The sequence below is a fragment of the Melitaea cinxia genome, chromosome 6 (assembly GCF_905220565.1).
Source record: "Melitaea cinxia chromosome 6, ilMelCinx1.1, whole genome shotgun sequence".
Taxonomy (NCBI): domain Eukaryota; kingdom Metazoa; phylum Arthropoda; class Insecta; order Lepidoptera; family Nymphalidae; genus Melitaea; species Melitaea cinxia.
This window is the reverse complement of record NC_059399.1, coordinates 18,523,524-18,535,852: the sequence shown is the minus strand read 5'-3', so window position 1 is coordinate 18,535,852 and position 12,329 is coordinate 18,523,524. Positions and strand designations below refer to the sequence as shown.

The following is a 12,329-nucleotide window of genomic DNA, read 5'->3' as shown; positions in this document are numbered from 1 at the left end:
CCTTATCGTGGTGCCACATTTGGGATATCTCCATTCCAACAAAAAAAGAATTATCAAAATCAGTTATCGGTTATTAAAACAGCAAAGTATAATGACAGTTCAGCAGTAACTTAAATTTTAACATAAAAAAGTAACATAATGATGAACTTCACCGCAAGCAATAACTTTTATAGGTTATATTGAAATGATGATAGAATCTTTTTATAAAATTTTGATTGACTTTTCTTTGTTGTCAGTAATAAAAAATAAAAAAACGTTTTTTGAAATTTATTCACCGAACGGAATAGTTTTATTTAAAACTCCCAAATGTAAATTAATTAAAACAAACAATTCAAAATTATCTTCAAGTTCAGAAAATGTACTATATAATTTAATTTTTTTCAAGCATATTAATATATGTTCATGTGGTATGCGGGTGTGTTTATGTATTAAATGAACTAAAAAATAGCAGTCAATAGGGATTCCAATATACATCATTGACTTTTTTACTATTAAGTGCATAGTATTCTGCATACATTTCATTTTTTTAACATCTTCATTTGTCCATGTAATGCTCGTACTGGATTCAGACACCTTTTGAAGGAGTAGCTGTAAGCCAGGAAGAGTCTTGTTGAAAAGGATTGATCCTTTGGATGGAAGTTGATCCTTTTCTTTATATTATTAGCACCAGATGCAGATGGCTTTTTTGGCAAAAGCATGAATTCATTACAATGGAGAAGTGTAACTATACAAAACAGTAGTATTGAGAGGAGAAATAGCTGTATCTCTTGTTAGGGACTTAGTTTGCACTCTCTTGCTTCTCGTACGCACTTTATTTATAAAATGACACGATTGATCTTTCAACTATTACAACAGGTTCGGTTAACATACTTTTCGCACATTTTTAGGATAATTCTGAAATTTATTAAACATTTTTGAATATCATATTAAAAATTGACCGCTCCAGCGGGGTTCGAACCCGCGTCTCCGACTGACCGTGTCGGCGCTCTAGCCAATTAAGCTATGGAACGATGTACCCGCTAGAGCGAAAATATAAACGAAAAATACGCAATATTTTAGTTCATTTTATATGACAATAAATAAATAAATAAAATATAATGAAGTGAAAAACATGACATGAATAAAAAAATTTACCATAATCTATCTGACTCCAGAAAAGGGCCGTTTACATAATTCCGTTACAAAAAAAAACCCTAACCTATATAATTTAAAAATTACACCGTTTATAGACATAGTTTTGTTACAAAAAAAAAGAACCCTAACCTATCTAATTTAAAAATTACACCGTTTATAGACATAGTTTTGTTACAAAAAAAAGAACCCTAACCTATCTAATCAAAATTTTAATTTTGTAACAGTAAATAAAAATAAAATATATTTAATTAAAAAATTTAACATGAAACAACAGTTTAATGTCTTAGACCTTTGCCTTTACAGTTATTTAAACAAAAAATGAATTTATGCTTACATTGCTTTGGAGCGAAACGATAAGTGGCGAGCCATTTTTTTAAAGTATCTATATCTCAGTCATTAAACATCAGTGTATCGTTTGTTAAAAAACCGTGTGAAAACAATAACTTAACGTCTGAAATGTTAATATCAAGTGCGAAATGTGAATATAACATCTGAAAGCTACGAAATTAAGCATGGTTACCGCAAGTTGTATCGTTTATTGATCTTGGAGTCGAGATCGTTTTTGCGTACTCCTGTTCGGAAATAACTTATAAAGTCGCGAAACGGCGCATGGATTGCACTGCCCGCAGCGCCGGAGCTAAGGCGAAGTCAGACTCGGAGCTCAAAGGTATTATAATAGCTTTAAATTCTTCCTCTAATCTCAAAACTTTAACCATGGATATCTCCATAACCATGGGGTTTCGAAGTGTGGCAGTGTTACCTTGTATAGCTTCCCCTACACCCTCCGCCCTCCACACCCAAAAACCCCATAATTCGGTTTTTTCTAGTCTAGAGCTTAGCCCAATTTGTAATTAATATTATGGAAAACAGCAGAAATATTGTAGCAGTGAAGTGAGTTGCACAAGACATTCTATTAAAAACATTAGTGGTATTATAACCTCAAATCAATACAAATTATTTACATTCAGAATTAATAAATTATTAAAAATATATAAATATTATGTTTACTTACATCGAAACGGTCTTCACAGAAGAAAATATTTTTACTATTCGCTATGTAATGATCCCTCTGAGAAAGTAGCAACCACTTTCGGCACACTTTGACATTCTTTGGAACACGAAAATTTTTTATGGAGTTTTTATCGACGTATTCGTACATTTTGGAACTGCATACCATTTTTAACTCATTTTTTTTTTTTACATAAATCACTGTTATAATAACAATTTTGTTTTTTGTTTGCAACAAATGTATGTAAATGCCACAGATCAAACTACAGGCAAGTGACGTCACCGACCCCGTTGCAGCGCCATATTGTCAAAATAGCGTATTGGCGAGATATTTAAATGTTGTACTTTTCGTTTGATATTTTTCAGCAAATATGTACAAGAATTAAAAAGAAAAGCTATTACTGGGTTTTTTAATATCTACTAAATAAGATAAAATGGATTTTGAAAACCAGTCAAATAGCCTATTGACAGAAACTATTATGATATTTGTTTCTGAAACTTTTCATTTTAACAAAAGTTGTTTTACTGTACTAGTTTTAGCGTATTCTCAATGAAATTCCATTCTACTTCGATTTAATTTTCGCTCTTTTTTGTTAATTATTATTAGACATTGGAGCAACGTTCGTATATTATGAGATGTATAATAGTTGGAGTATTAATAGTTAATGAAAGACTAAAGCATTATGAATATTTTTATTCATTAATTCCATCGCAAGGTCGTTTAAATCTAGCTTGTGGAGGAGATATTGCGTACGACCACAGCTTGCCGTGCTTGCCGATGTGTTCTGCGAGCGGTCGTGCGACTGGTTGGGCAACTGATCGGGCTACTGGTCGAGTGACTAGTTCGGCAACTGATTGAGCTACCGGTCCAGTGACTAGTTGGGCGACTGGTCCGGTGTGGGAAGCGACGTGTGCGCGGAGCTCCCCTGGAGTGGGGAATGATCGCGTACACCACGAGCATTTATGGGGTTTGTTCTGAAATGTAACGTATAAATATTTGATTATGAACCTAAAAGGTCTCGTTAAAAACCGTAACCCAAATCAATTAAGGTTGATTCTTGAACATTTCAAAAATCAGAAAATATTATTTACTCGTAGTGAACATAAACTTTAAAAAATTTTGTGCAAATATTTGTCGTTGGTATAGACGTAACCAACTTCCAAAAATAGAGGAGGTTCTCAATTCGATTGTATTATGTACGTTACCTCAAAATTTTTGATTGAGTGGACCGATTTCCATGAATTTCTTTTCAATCGAAAGGTGTTGCGTGTCATGTTGTCCAATTTAAATTTAATTGAGAACTAATAAGTACTTTTCGAGTTATGTCTAATAATGCGTATTTACTTGACTATTTTTTCTTCGACCTGCGTTGTGTTATACCTTATACATTGTATAACAGTAAAAAATGTTAGAATAATATGTATAGACATATAATAAAATACTAGCAAATTTCCATATAGATAAAGCATCGTATGAAAATTTATGTGTAAGGCACACATAAACTACGTCAAAAATTTTTGTCAAGTAAGCTTTAAAACTGTTTTAATGTACTTAATATAGATTCTATCGAAAAGAGCAAAAAAATGGTTTCACATAATTCTATAAATAAATTTAGTAATATTATCTGCATGATAAAACCACTAATTTATACCAAGAAATAAAGTTGAAGTGTCTGTTTATAATATTAAAATAACCGCTTTTTACTGTATGAATATGGATGTATACACGGTACATATAATGAATTTAATTTTTGAATGACCTTTTTTAAAATTTTTGTCTGTCTGTCTGTTTGTTCCGGCTAATCTATGAAACAGCTGGATCGATTTTGACGGGACTTTCACTGGCAAATAGCTAAAGTAGTAAGAAAAATTTAGGCTACTATTTTAGAAATTTATTTATTTTGTAACCCTGCAAACTGAACAATAACTTTTTTGTTAAATTTCACGCGGATGAAGTCTCGGACATAGCTAGTCTTTCAAGTTTAAGTGACTGTAGCTGTGTTAGCGTCTTCGGTGCGTTAGTGCCAGATCCGCAGTCACCAACCCGCCTGCCCAGCGTGGTGACTTTGGGCAACACACATGAGTTCACGCCATAATGTCTGGCGTGAACTTGGGGAGGCCTATATTCAACAGACGTAGGGCACAGCAGGAATTTCCTGCTCAAAATATGGAGCTGCCCGACTGGGGTAGTACCTCGACCTTACAGAAGATCATAGCAAAATAATACTGTTTTCAAGCAGTATTGTGTTCCTATCTCTGCAAGACAGAACTGGACCCTATACCTGGTCTTCACGCAGGAAGAGAAGAAGTTGCTGGTGGACCGGGGATACGGGAAAGGGGAGGGGTCGCGTGTCTTGACTATCCACGAGGCGCAGGGCCAGACGAGTGAGAGTGTCATCGTCATCCAGACGAGGAGTGGGAGGCTGCGAATACATGACAGCGTTTCGCACGCGATAGTCGCGGTGACTAGTTTTTTTTTTAGTTTGTTTTTTTTTTTATGTCACTAGGTCAACAAACAAGCGTACGGCTCACCTGATGGTAAGCGATTACCGTAGCTTATAGACGCCTGCAACACCAGAAGCATCGCAAGCGCGTTGCCGACCCAATCCCCAATCCCCCCAGGAGCTCTGGTCACCTTACTCACCAACAGGAACACAATACTGCTTGAAAACAGTATTATTTAGCTGTGGTCTTCTGTAAGGTCGAGGTAATTAATTAAATAATAAAATTATACCTTTGTGTGCGTCATTCTGTGGTAGTAAAGGTTAGAGCTGGCTGTAAAGCACTTCCCGCATTCGGGACACTTGTGAGGCTTTTCTCCTGCGATGAAAACATAAACGATTTTTATCTTTAAATTACAGAAGAGATTTGAGCGAGCGTGCATACGAGAAAGGTTATAATTAATTATTGTGTTTGCTGGCAAACGAAAAAAAAACCGACTTCAATTATATCGAGAAGTTATACAACGTAGGTAGACGAAAAATTAGTCTAGTAAATACGCATTATCAAAGATTACTCCAAAAGTTGTAATCAGATCTTGATGAAATTTAAATGTGACCACATGATAAACATCGGCTTTCGATTAAATGAATAATTATCAAAATCAGTACACCCAGCAAAAAGTTATGCGGATTTTCGAGTTTTCCTCGATTTTTCTAGAATCCCCTTATCAGATCCTGGTTTCCTTATCATGCTACCACACCAGGGATATCTAATCAACAAAAAAATAATTATCAAAATCGGTTCATATACGACGAAGTTATCCCCGAACATACAATAAAATATATATATATATATATACGGTCGAATTGAGTAACCTCCTCCTTTTTTGAAGTCGGTTAAAAATATAGGTATGATAAGAGATTGATTTGTGCTTTATTATATTTACTTATTTAATAAGAACAATAAATTGTTAATACGATATTTTTATTACTGGGCATTTCAAAGAAACTTCATAAATAAAATGATTGAATTTGAATTGGCAATTACTATCATACGATTTCCATTTTTATACGTTTTTATTCAATAAACTAAAGCGAAATATAATTACTAAAGTTGAAATTAAAAAACAAAGTACCAGGTTTAACTAATTTAACTGTATTAAACTTTCGTATATTTTCTAACAAGTTCTTTTTAACACAGCAAAACCCGAATTCGATCTAGAAACTACTGTATCTACAATGTCTGTCAATGTCGTGGGTTCCATCAATAACTAAATATGTGGATTTAATTTAAAATTATTTCCCATACATACCAGTGTGTATCCTTCGATGCGTGTTCAGAGAGCTGGACGTGCTAAACCCCTTGCTGCACACGTTGCAAATGTGCGGCTTCTCACCTGTTCAAATATCGGTAATATATTTAAAGATATGTTTTGGAAAAGATGATTTTAATGTCAATCAAAAAATATGTCGGTTCTTCATTCAAATTAAACACGTTTTTCAAAAAAGGAAGTTGTGGAATTCGATATAAAGTCGCTAGATAACTACTATTTTTTTAAATGAATATTCTTTTTTTATTATATCGTTGAATCAATTTTTATGAGTACCGATTTCTACCGATTGTGAAACTTATATTGTAATGATGACATTATGATGTGATTTGATGTAATTTAATTATTAAACTCTATTTGGTTATTACTTATTTATTGTATTATCTAATGCAACCATAAATTGTGTAACTATAAGTTTACAACCGGTTGTTAAATTTATCTAAGATTTTTTATTTTCGATGTACTCGTAAAATATTTATATGCACTCTTTTATTTCATTTATATATTGTCCTTTTTGATAAAGTAATTTTCTTTATTGTTTTCACTAAGTGCAACTGTGATTTTTGCAAGTGATTTTAGCCTTTAAGTGGTTGGTGCATTTGAATCTGATTTATTATTTCTCAATGTTAAATATTAATGAATCAGTCAGTCAAAATCAAAATCAATAATTGTATTTACTGGCAAACGAAAATAGATCGACTTCAATTACATCGACAAGTAATACAACGTAGATCGACGAAAAAATAGTCAAGCAACTACGCGTTATCAAAGATTACTCAAAAAGTAGTTAACAAATCTCGATAAAATTTATATGTGACCACATGATAAATACCAGCTTTCGATTAAATTAAAAATTATCAAAATCGGTACACCCAGTAAAAAGTTATTACGGATTTTTGAGAGTTTCCCTCGATTCCTCTGGGATCTCATCATCACATCCTGGTTTCCTTATCACGGTACCAAACTAGGGATATCCCCTTTCCAACAAAAAAAGAATTATCAAAATCGGTACATCCAGTAGAAAGTTATGCGGTATAATACAACGTAGGTCGACAAAAAAAGCGTCAAGTAAAAACGCATTATTAGATATAACTCGAAAAGTAGTTGTTAGATCTCAAATAAATTTAAATGGGACCAATTGGCACACACCACCTTTCGATTAAAACAAAATTTGTCGAAATCGGTCTACCCGGTCAAAAGTTCTGATGTAACATACATAAAAAAAAAAAAAAATACAGTCGAATTGAGAACCTCCTCCTTTTTTGGAAGTCGGTTAAAAAATCGACTTCAATTACATCGACAAGTAATACAACGTAGGTAGACGAAAAAGTAATCAAGTTCACGCATTATCAAAGATTACTCCAAAAGTTGTAATCAGATCTCGATGAAATTTAAATGTGACCACATGATAAACATCGGCTTTCGATTAAATTAAAAATCATCAAAATCGGTACACTTAGTAAAAAGTTATGCGGATTTTCGAGGGTTTCCCTCGATTTCTCTGGGATCCCATCATTAGGTCCTGGTTTCCTTATCATGGTACCACACCAGAGATATCTCCTTTCCACTAAAAAAAAAAGTATTATCAAAATCGGTTTATAAACGACGAAGTTATCTCCGAACATACATAAAAAATAATATATTATCTAATATACAAAAATCTCGTGTCGCGGTGTTTGTAGTTAAACTCCTCTGAAACGGCTTGAACGATTCTCAAAAAATTTTGTGTACATATTAGGTAGGTCTGAGAATCGAACAACATCTATTTTTCATCCCCCTAAATGTTAAGGGTAGTCCACTTCTAAATATATTTTTTTTAATTTTTTGATAAATTATTTATTTTTTATTTTATTATGATTTGGCTTTAAAAAATACATACGACCCTAAATTTTCACCCTTCAACCACCAACCCTTATTTTTAAATAGCGTTTAGCGGCAAGACAACGTTTGCCGAGTCAGCTAGTATATATATATTATACGGTTGAATTGAGTAACTTCCTCCTTTTTTGAAGTCGGTTAAAAATACCTTTATTCAAATTGGCTTCAAAGGCAAATTCGTGTCGATTGGACAAATTAATATTTTAATTATTTTTAAAAGTAAAAGTTACCACCGGTTCGGAATTCAGATACTGCAGAGAAGAAACGGCAAGAAATTACGCAATTGCTCTTGAAAAAAAAGTATGAACTTTGTCTTTATACAAATATAAATACAGTGTAAGCAACTGTTGGATAACCTTAAGTCAATAAATATACCAGTCTCATACGAAATATTCTGTCTATGTTTATGCAGGTTGAAAAATTAAAGCTTTTTAACGTTATGTTATTTAAGTGACATACGAAAAATAGTTTTATAAATAGTATTCGGAATAATCAATATTGTTTTTTTTTTAATATCTGTTAACCAAATTTAATGAAAGGCGTATTGCTACTTAAATGTATGTACCTAAGTTACGTGAATTGAAAACAAATGATGTAGATACTTAATGTCTACTTTCTATAGGTAGTGATAAAAATAACCCAGTTGTAATACAAATGTAGGTTAAAAGCAATAATAACTTTTGTCTTAATTACGTATCGTATATTTGTCAGATTATTAAAAATAAGACAGTATTTTTAAATGAGAACAGACGTACTGTCTGTTCTCGTTTAAAAATACTGTCTTATTTTTGTGCGGTACCTGTGTGGGTACGCATGTGACGTTTCAGTAGCGATGGGCGGTCGAAGGTCTTCAGACACACTTGACACGGTAGCACTGTCTTCATATTCGTTCCTCTTTGAGTCTGGACGGGGCTCCTCGTATCCACGAGGTTAGTCCTCTCGTAAAGTTTCACCAAATGCTCATTTAGACCAGCGAGGAACTTCAGATCTATGACGTTCAAGATTTTACTGGATTTATTCCTGACTGAGAGATCGAGAGGCTCCGTCTGTGGATTCATTCTTAAATGCTTAATTATTTGTGAAACTAGAATTTTCCCGACAAACGATACGTTAAGAACATTCGAGACATTGGTAACGTTATTATTTAAGGTGAAAAAAATAAGCGTATGATTCCTTTCCGAATTTTCATAGATAACTGTGATAGGTTTTTCGTATAACTCCCTTAAATAGCTTAAGGGTTGACACGTACAAATGACGACATTATATCGGGCAGTATTGAATTGTGTAACGGTGTGGATCGTCTGAAGTATTGTGGCGACGGCAACAATGAGTTTTGTAGAGCACCGGCTACTAATCGACATGATTTGACGTTTTTTTTTTCGTGAACGGCGAGGATTTAAAAAAACGTTTAGGATATTAGAGAGAAAGTTTAGATAAATATTAACGAAACCAGTAACTACAATTAATGATTGATTGACAAGTTATTATAAATAAAAGAATTTTAGCTATCATTTGACCCGAACTAGTTAGTAAATGTCCTACTGCTGGACAAAAACGGAACTATAAGACTTTCAGATTTACCAGCCCTTTCTTCACCACTGCGGGTAGATCCACATTTAAGCACATACAGTTGCTGTAAATTAACAAAAGATTTCTTCAAATTATTTTATAGTTACGAGCCATTGTTAATCACCCACGACTTCTGCACTAAAAGTTATAGACAATTTTAAAAGTAATTACTGGATGGTTCGTGAAATCAGAATAATAATTGACAATATTTTAATTCATAATGTAATATCTGCTAATTACTTGGAAATTAATTATCTATGATTTTCAGCGTATAATACTATTAAATACCATATCCAATTTTTCCAACCTGCGAGCGCTGTATTGAAGAAAGCGTAATCGGTTATAAAGGTGACGATGCAATAAAATGTTTGGATTTTCACTCTTTGTGTGACAGGCGGAGCGATATTTGTTATTTGTACATTATACTGATGGTGAGGCGCTTTGTGGGCTCACAATGAAGACGAATTTCCGATTAGCAGCTCACGACGTTGAGGTTTACAGTGTAGCGCGACAGTTCACCCTTGTGAATACTTATTTCTAATGTATATAGTACCTATATAAATAAATAATCGCTTCACATTCAACGGCCTCCAGTAGGATTTTCTCCTGTGTCGGGGGTCTGGAAACACACAATAATTAAAAAAAATAAATTATAATAAATTTAGTACTACTTTGACGACGCGTTGGCGCAGCGATCACAGCACTGAATACTGTACTCATCGTCATCATCATCATCATCATCATCATCATCATCATTGCCCTTAATCCGTCTATTGCAGACGATTTAGACATTTGTCAGAAAGAAACTGTGTTGCCTAGGACACTCTTCAGGAAAACGCAGAGTAACCTAAGCTCTGCGCCACCCTCTCGACCTCACTGGCTAGGCCCACAGAAACGACGAGTCGATACGTGTGGAGCCAGTTCGGCTGCAGGAGTCTTTCGCATTTTAGAGCTATGCAACGAATGCTTGACGGGACACCCCATTTCAGGTTTTGAATGAAGTTTTCCTTCTTCAGGACCCTGATGATTTTGAGCCAGGTTTATCCCTCGGTCGCCTTTTACGACCCCCACGGAAAGGAATGGTTCTACTCGGCCGACACCACACGGCATCTGGTGAACTATGTCATACAATACTGTACTATACTACCTATAAATAAGTAAGTATTGTGATTAAATCGTCGGAACTATTTTTAAACAAATAAAATATTGATATAAACCAAATCTTAAACGTTCGCCTGTAATATCCCACTGCTGGCATTTTAGGCATTTTTTCCCATGTAGGAGAAGGATCAGAGCTTGATCCACCACAACAATATTCCCTACTATGAGTAACGATCGCTATCAGGTGTACATGATTGCAACCAGGACTGACAGTTCAACGTGCTCTCCGAGGAACGATGGGGAGACCCACAAGGACTAACAACCAGACAGGAAATAAATATTTGTATAAACACAAGTATCCACTCCGAGGGGGTATCGAACCCGCGACCGTCGGTGTTAAGGCACCGCCGACACAGCACACGCACCATTATACCAGGGGGGTCGTCGAAATAATTTAAACATGACATTTATTTATAAACTTATTTTAAAACTAAAGTTTAGCAGGTATTAGTACTGCTTGTAAAATGGAATACGTTGTAATGTTTACGAATACTTTCACATATAGGTATGTGTTATTATTCAAAATCCATTTCTCCAAAATTGAAATATTTGGGCATACTGCCATTTAAAAATGTCCTAATTACCTGACTTTTAATTAAAAAGCCTCCCGTTGTGTTTTACTGACATGACAGGGTCAAATTAAAGTACTAATGACTTTTCTCTTAATTGGAATACGATTCTGTGTGTAATTTATAGTATTTATCAGTTTTAAGTAATATAAAGCGGGTATGAGTATCGATGTTAAGTAGACTTCATATTTTTTTAATTATTTGAAATTCTTGATTTTTCGTTTTTTAATTAACTTGAAATATGCAACGACTTATAGATAATAGCATATTGCTTTCAATAAATTTAAAGCCTTATAATGTCCTGTTACTTTTCGCAGTTAATTTATGCTTTAGATTTGTATTAGATATCAATTTAGTAAATGAAATATGGTATGACTGGGAGTTGTATTGTAGCCAGTCATTAGGTTATTGTTCCGCCGGCCGCCACGACATCGCATTATGGCACGCGTTTGAAGCGATACGATTAACTTTATATTACATTAACGATAATTTCTGTATGTAATACATACATACATAATCACGCCTTTTTCCCGTAGGGGTAGGCAGAGACCATTTCTTTCCACTTGCTACGATCCTTACATACTTCTTTCGCTTCGTCCTCTTTCATTATCTTCTTCGTACATGCTCTTCGGTTTAGGGTACTCTTGATCTGGCCCTTTTTCAAGTCGTCCCTTATTTGGTCTCGGAACGTCCGCCTAGGTCTACCCCTTCCATCCACACTCGCCTTATACACTTTTTTCGTCAATCGTTCTTCACTCATTCTCTCGACATGACCAAACCATTTGAGCATACCTTTCTCAATTTTTGTCACTATATCTTCTTTCAGACCACAACGTTTCCTTACCTCACTGTTTCTTATCCTGTCACTCAGTTTAACTCCTATCATACTTCTTAACGCTCTCATCTCAACTGCATTTATTCTGCTTTTATGTTTCTTCTGCCATACCCAACTTTCACTTCCGTACATGAGTGTCGGAACCCACGCCCCCTCATGCACAGCCAAATGAGCCTTGTTAGACACCTTCCGACTGCTCATATAGGAGTGCAAAGCTCCATTCACTCTGTTTCCTGCATTCACTCTTCTTTCAATATTACTGTGTGTAATGTATGTACAATAATTATGAGGCGGTTGTTTATGTTCACATTAAGTTTTATTTTATGCGACTAGGTTGGCAAGTAAGTGTACGGCCAGAACAGAAAGCGGTTACCGTAGCTTATAGATCGCCTGCAATGCCAGA

The 12,329-nt window shown here is 34.5% G+C and overlaps 1 protein-coding gene across 1 annotated transcript; it reads right to left on the bottom strand.

The window, feature by feature from the left end:
- Positions 1-2,820: 2,820 nt before the first annotated feature.
- Positions 2,821-8,850, bottom strand: LOC123654410 (oocyte zinc finger protein XlCOF8.4-like). The gene is made up of 4 exons (XM_045590318.1): positions 8,592-8,850; positions 5,897-5,980; positions 4,877-4,962; positions 2,821-3,117 (listed from the first exon to the last, which is right to left on the bottom strand). Exons 1-4 carry the CDS (start codon positions 8,848-8,850, stop codon positions 2,836-2,838), a joined length of 711 nt encoding a protein of 236 aa, XP_045446274.1. The 3' UTR covers positions 2,821-2,835.
- Between the last annotated feature and the right edge of the window lie 3,479 nt (positions 8,851-12,329).

Excerpts from the sequence above, each read along its gene's own strand:
- LOC123654410 (XM_045590318.1), bottom strand. The coding sequence starts at position 8,850 with ATGAATCCACAGACGGAGCCTCTCGATCTCTCAGTCAGGAATAAATCC. Across the intron at positions 5,981-8,591 it reads TCACATGCGTACCCACACAG|GTGAGAAGCCGCACATTTGC; the intron begins GTACCGCACAAA and ends ATATTTGAACAG. Across the intron at positions 3,118-4,876 it reads ACAGAATGACGCACACAAAG|AACAAACCCCATAAATGCTC; the intron begins GTATAATTTTAT and ends GTTACATTTCAG.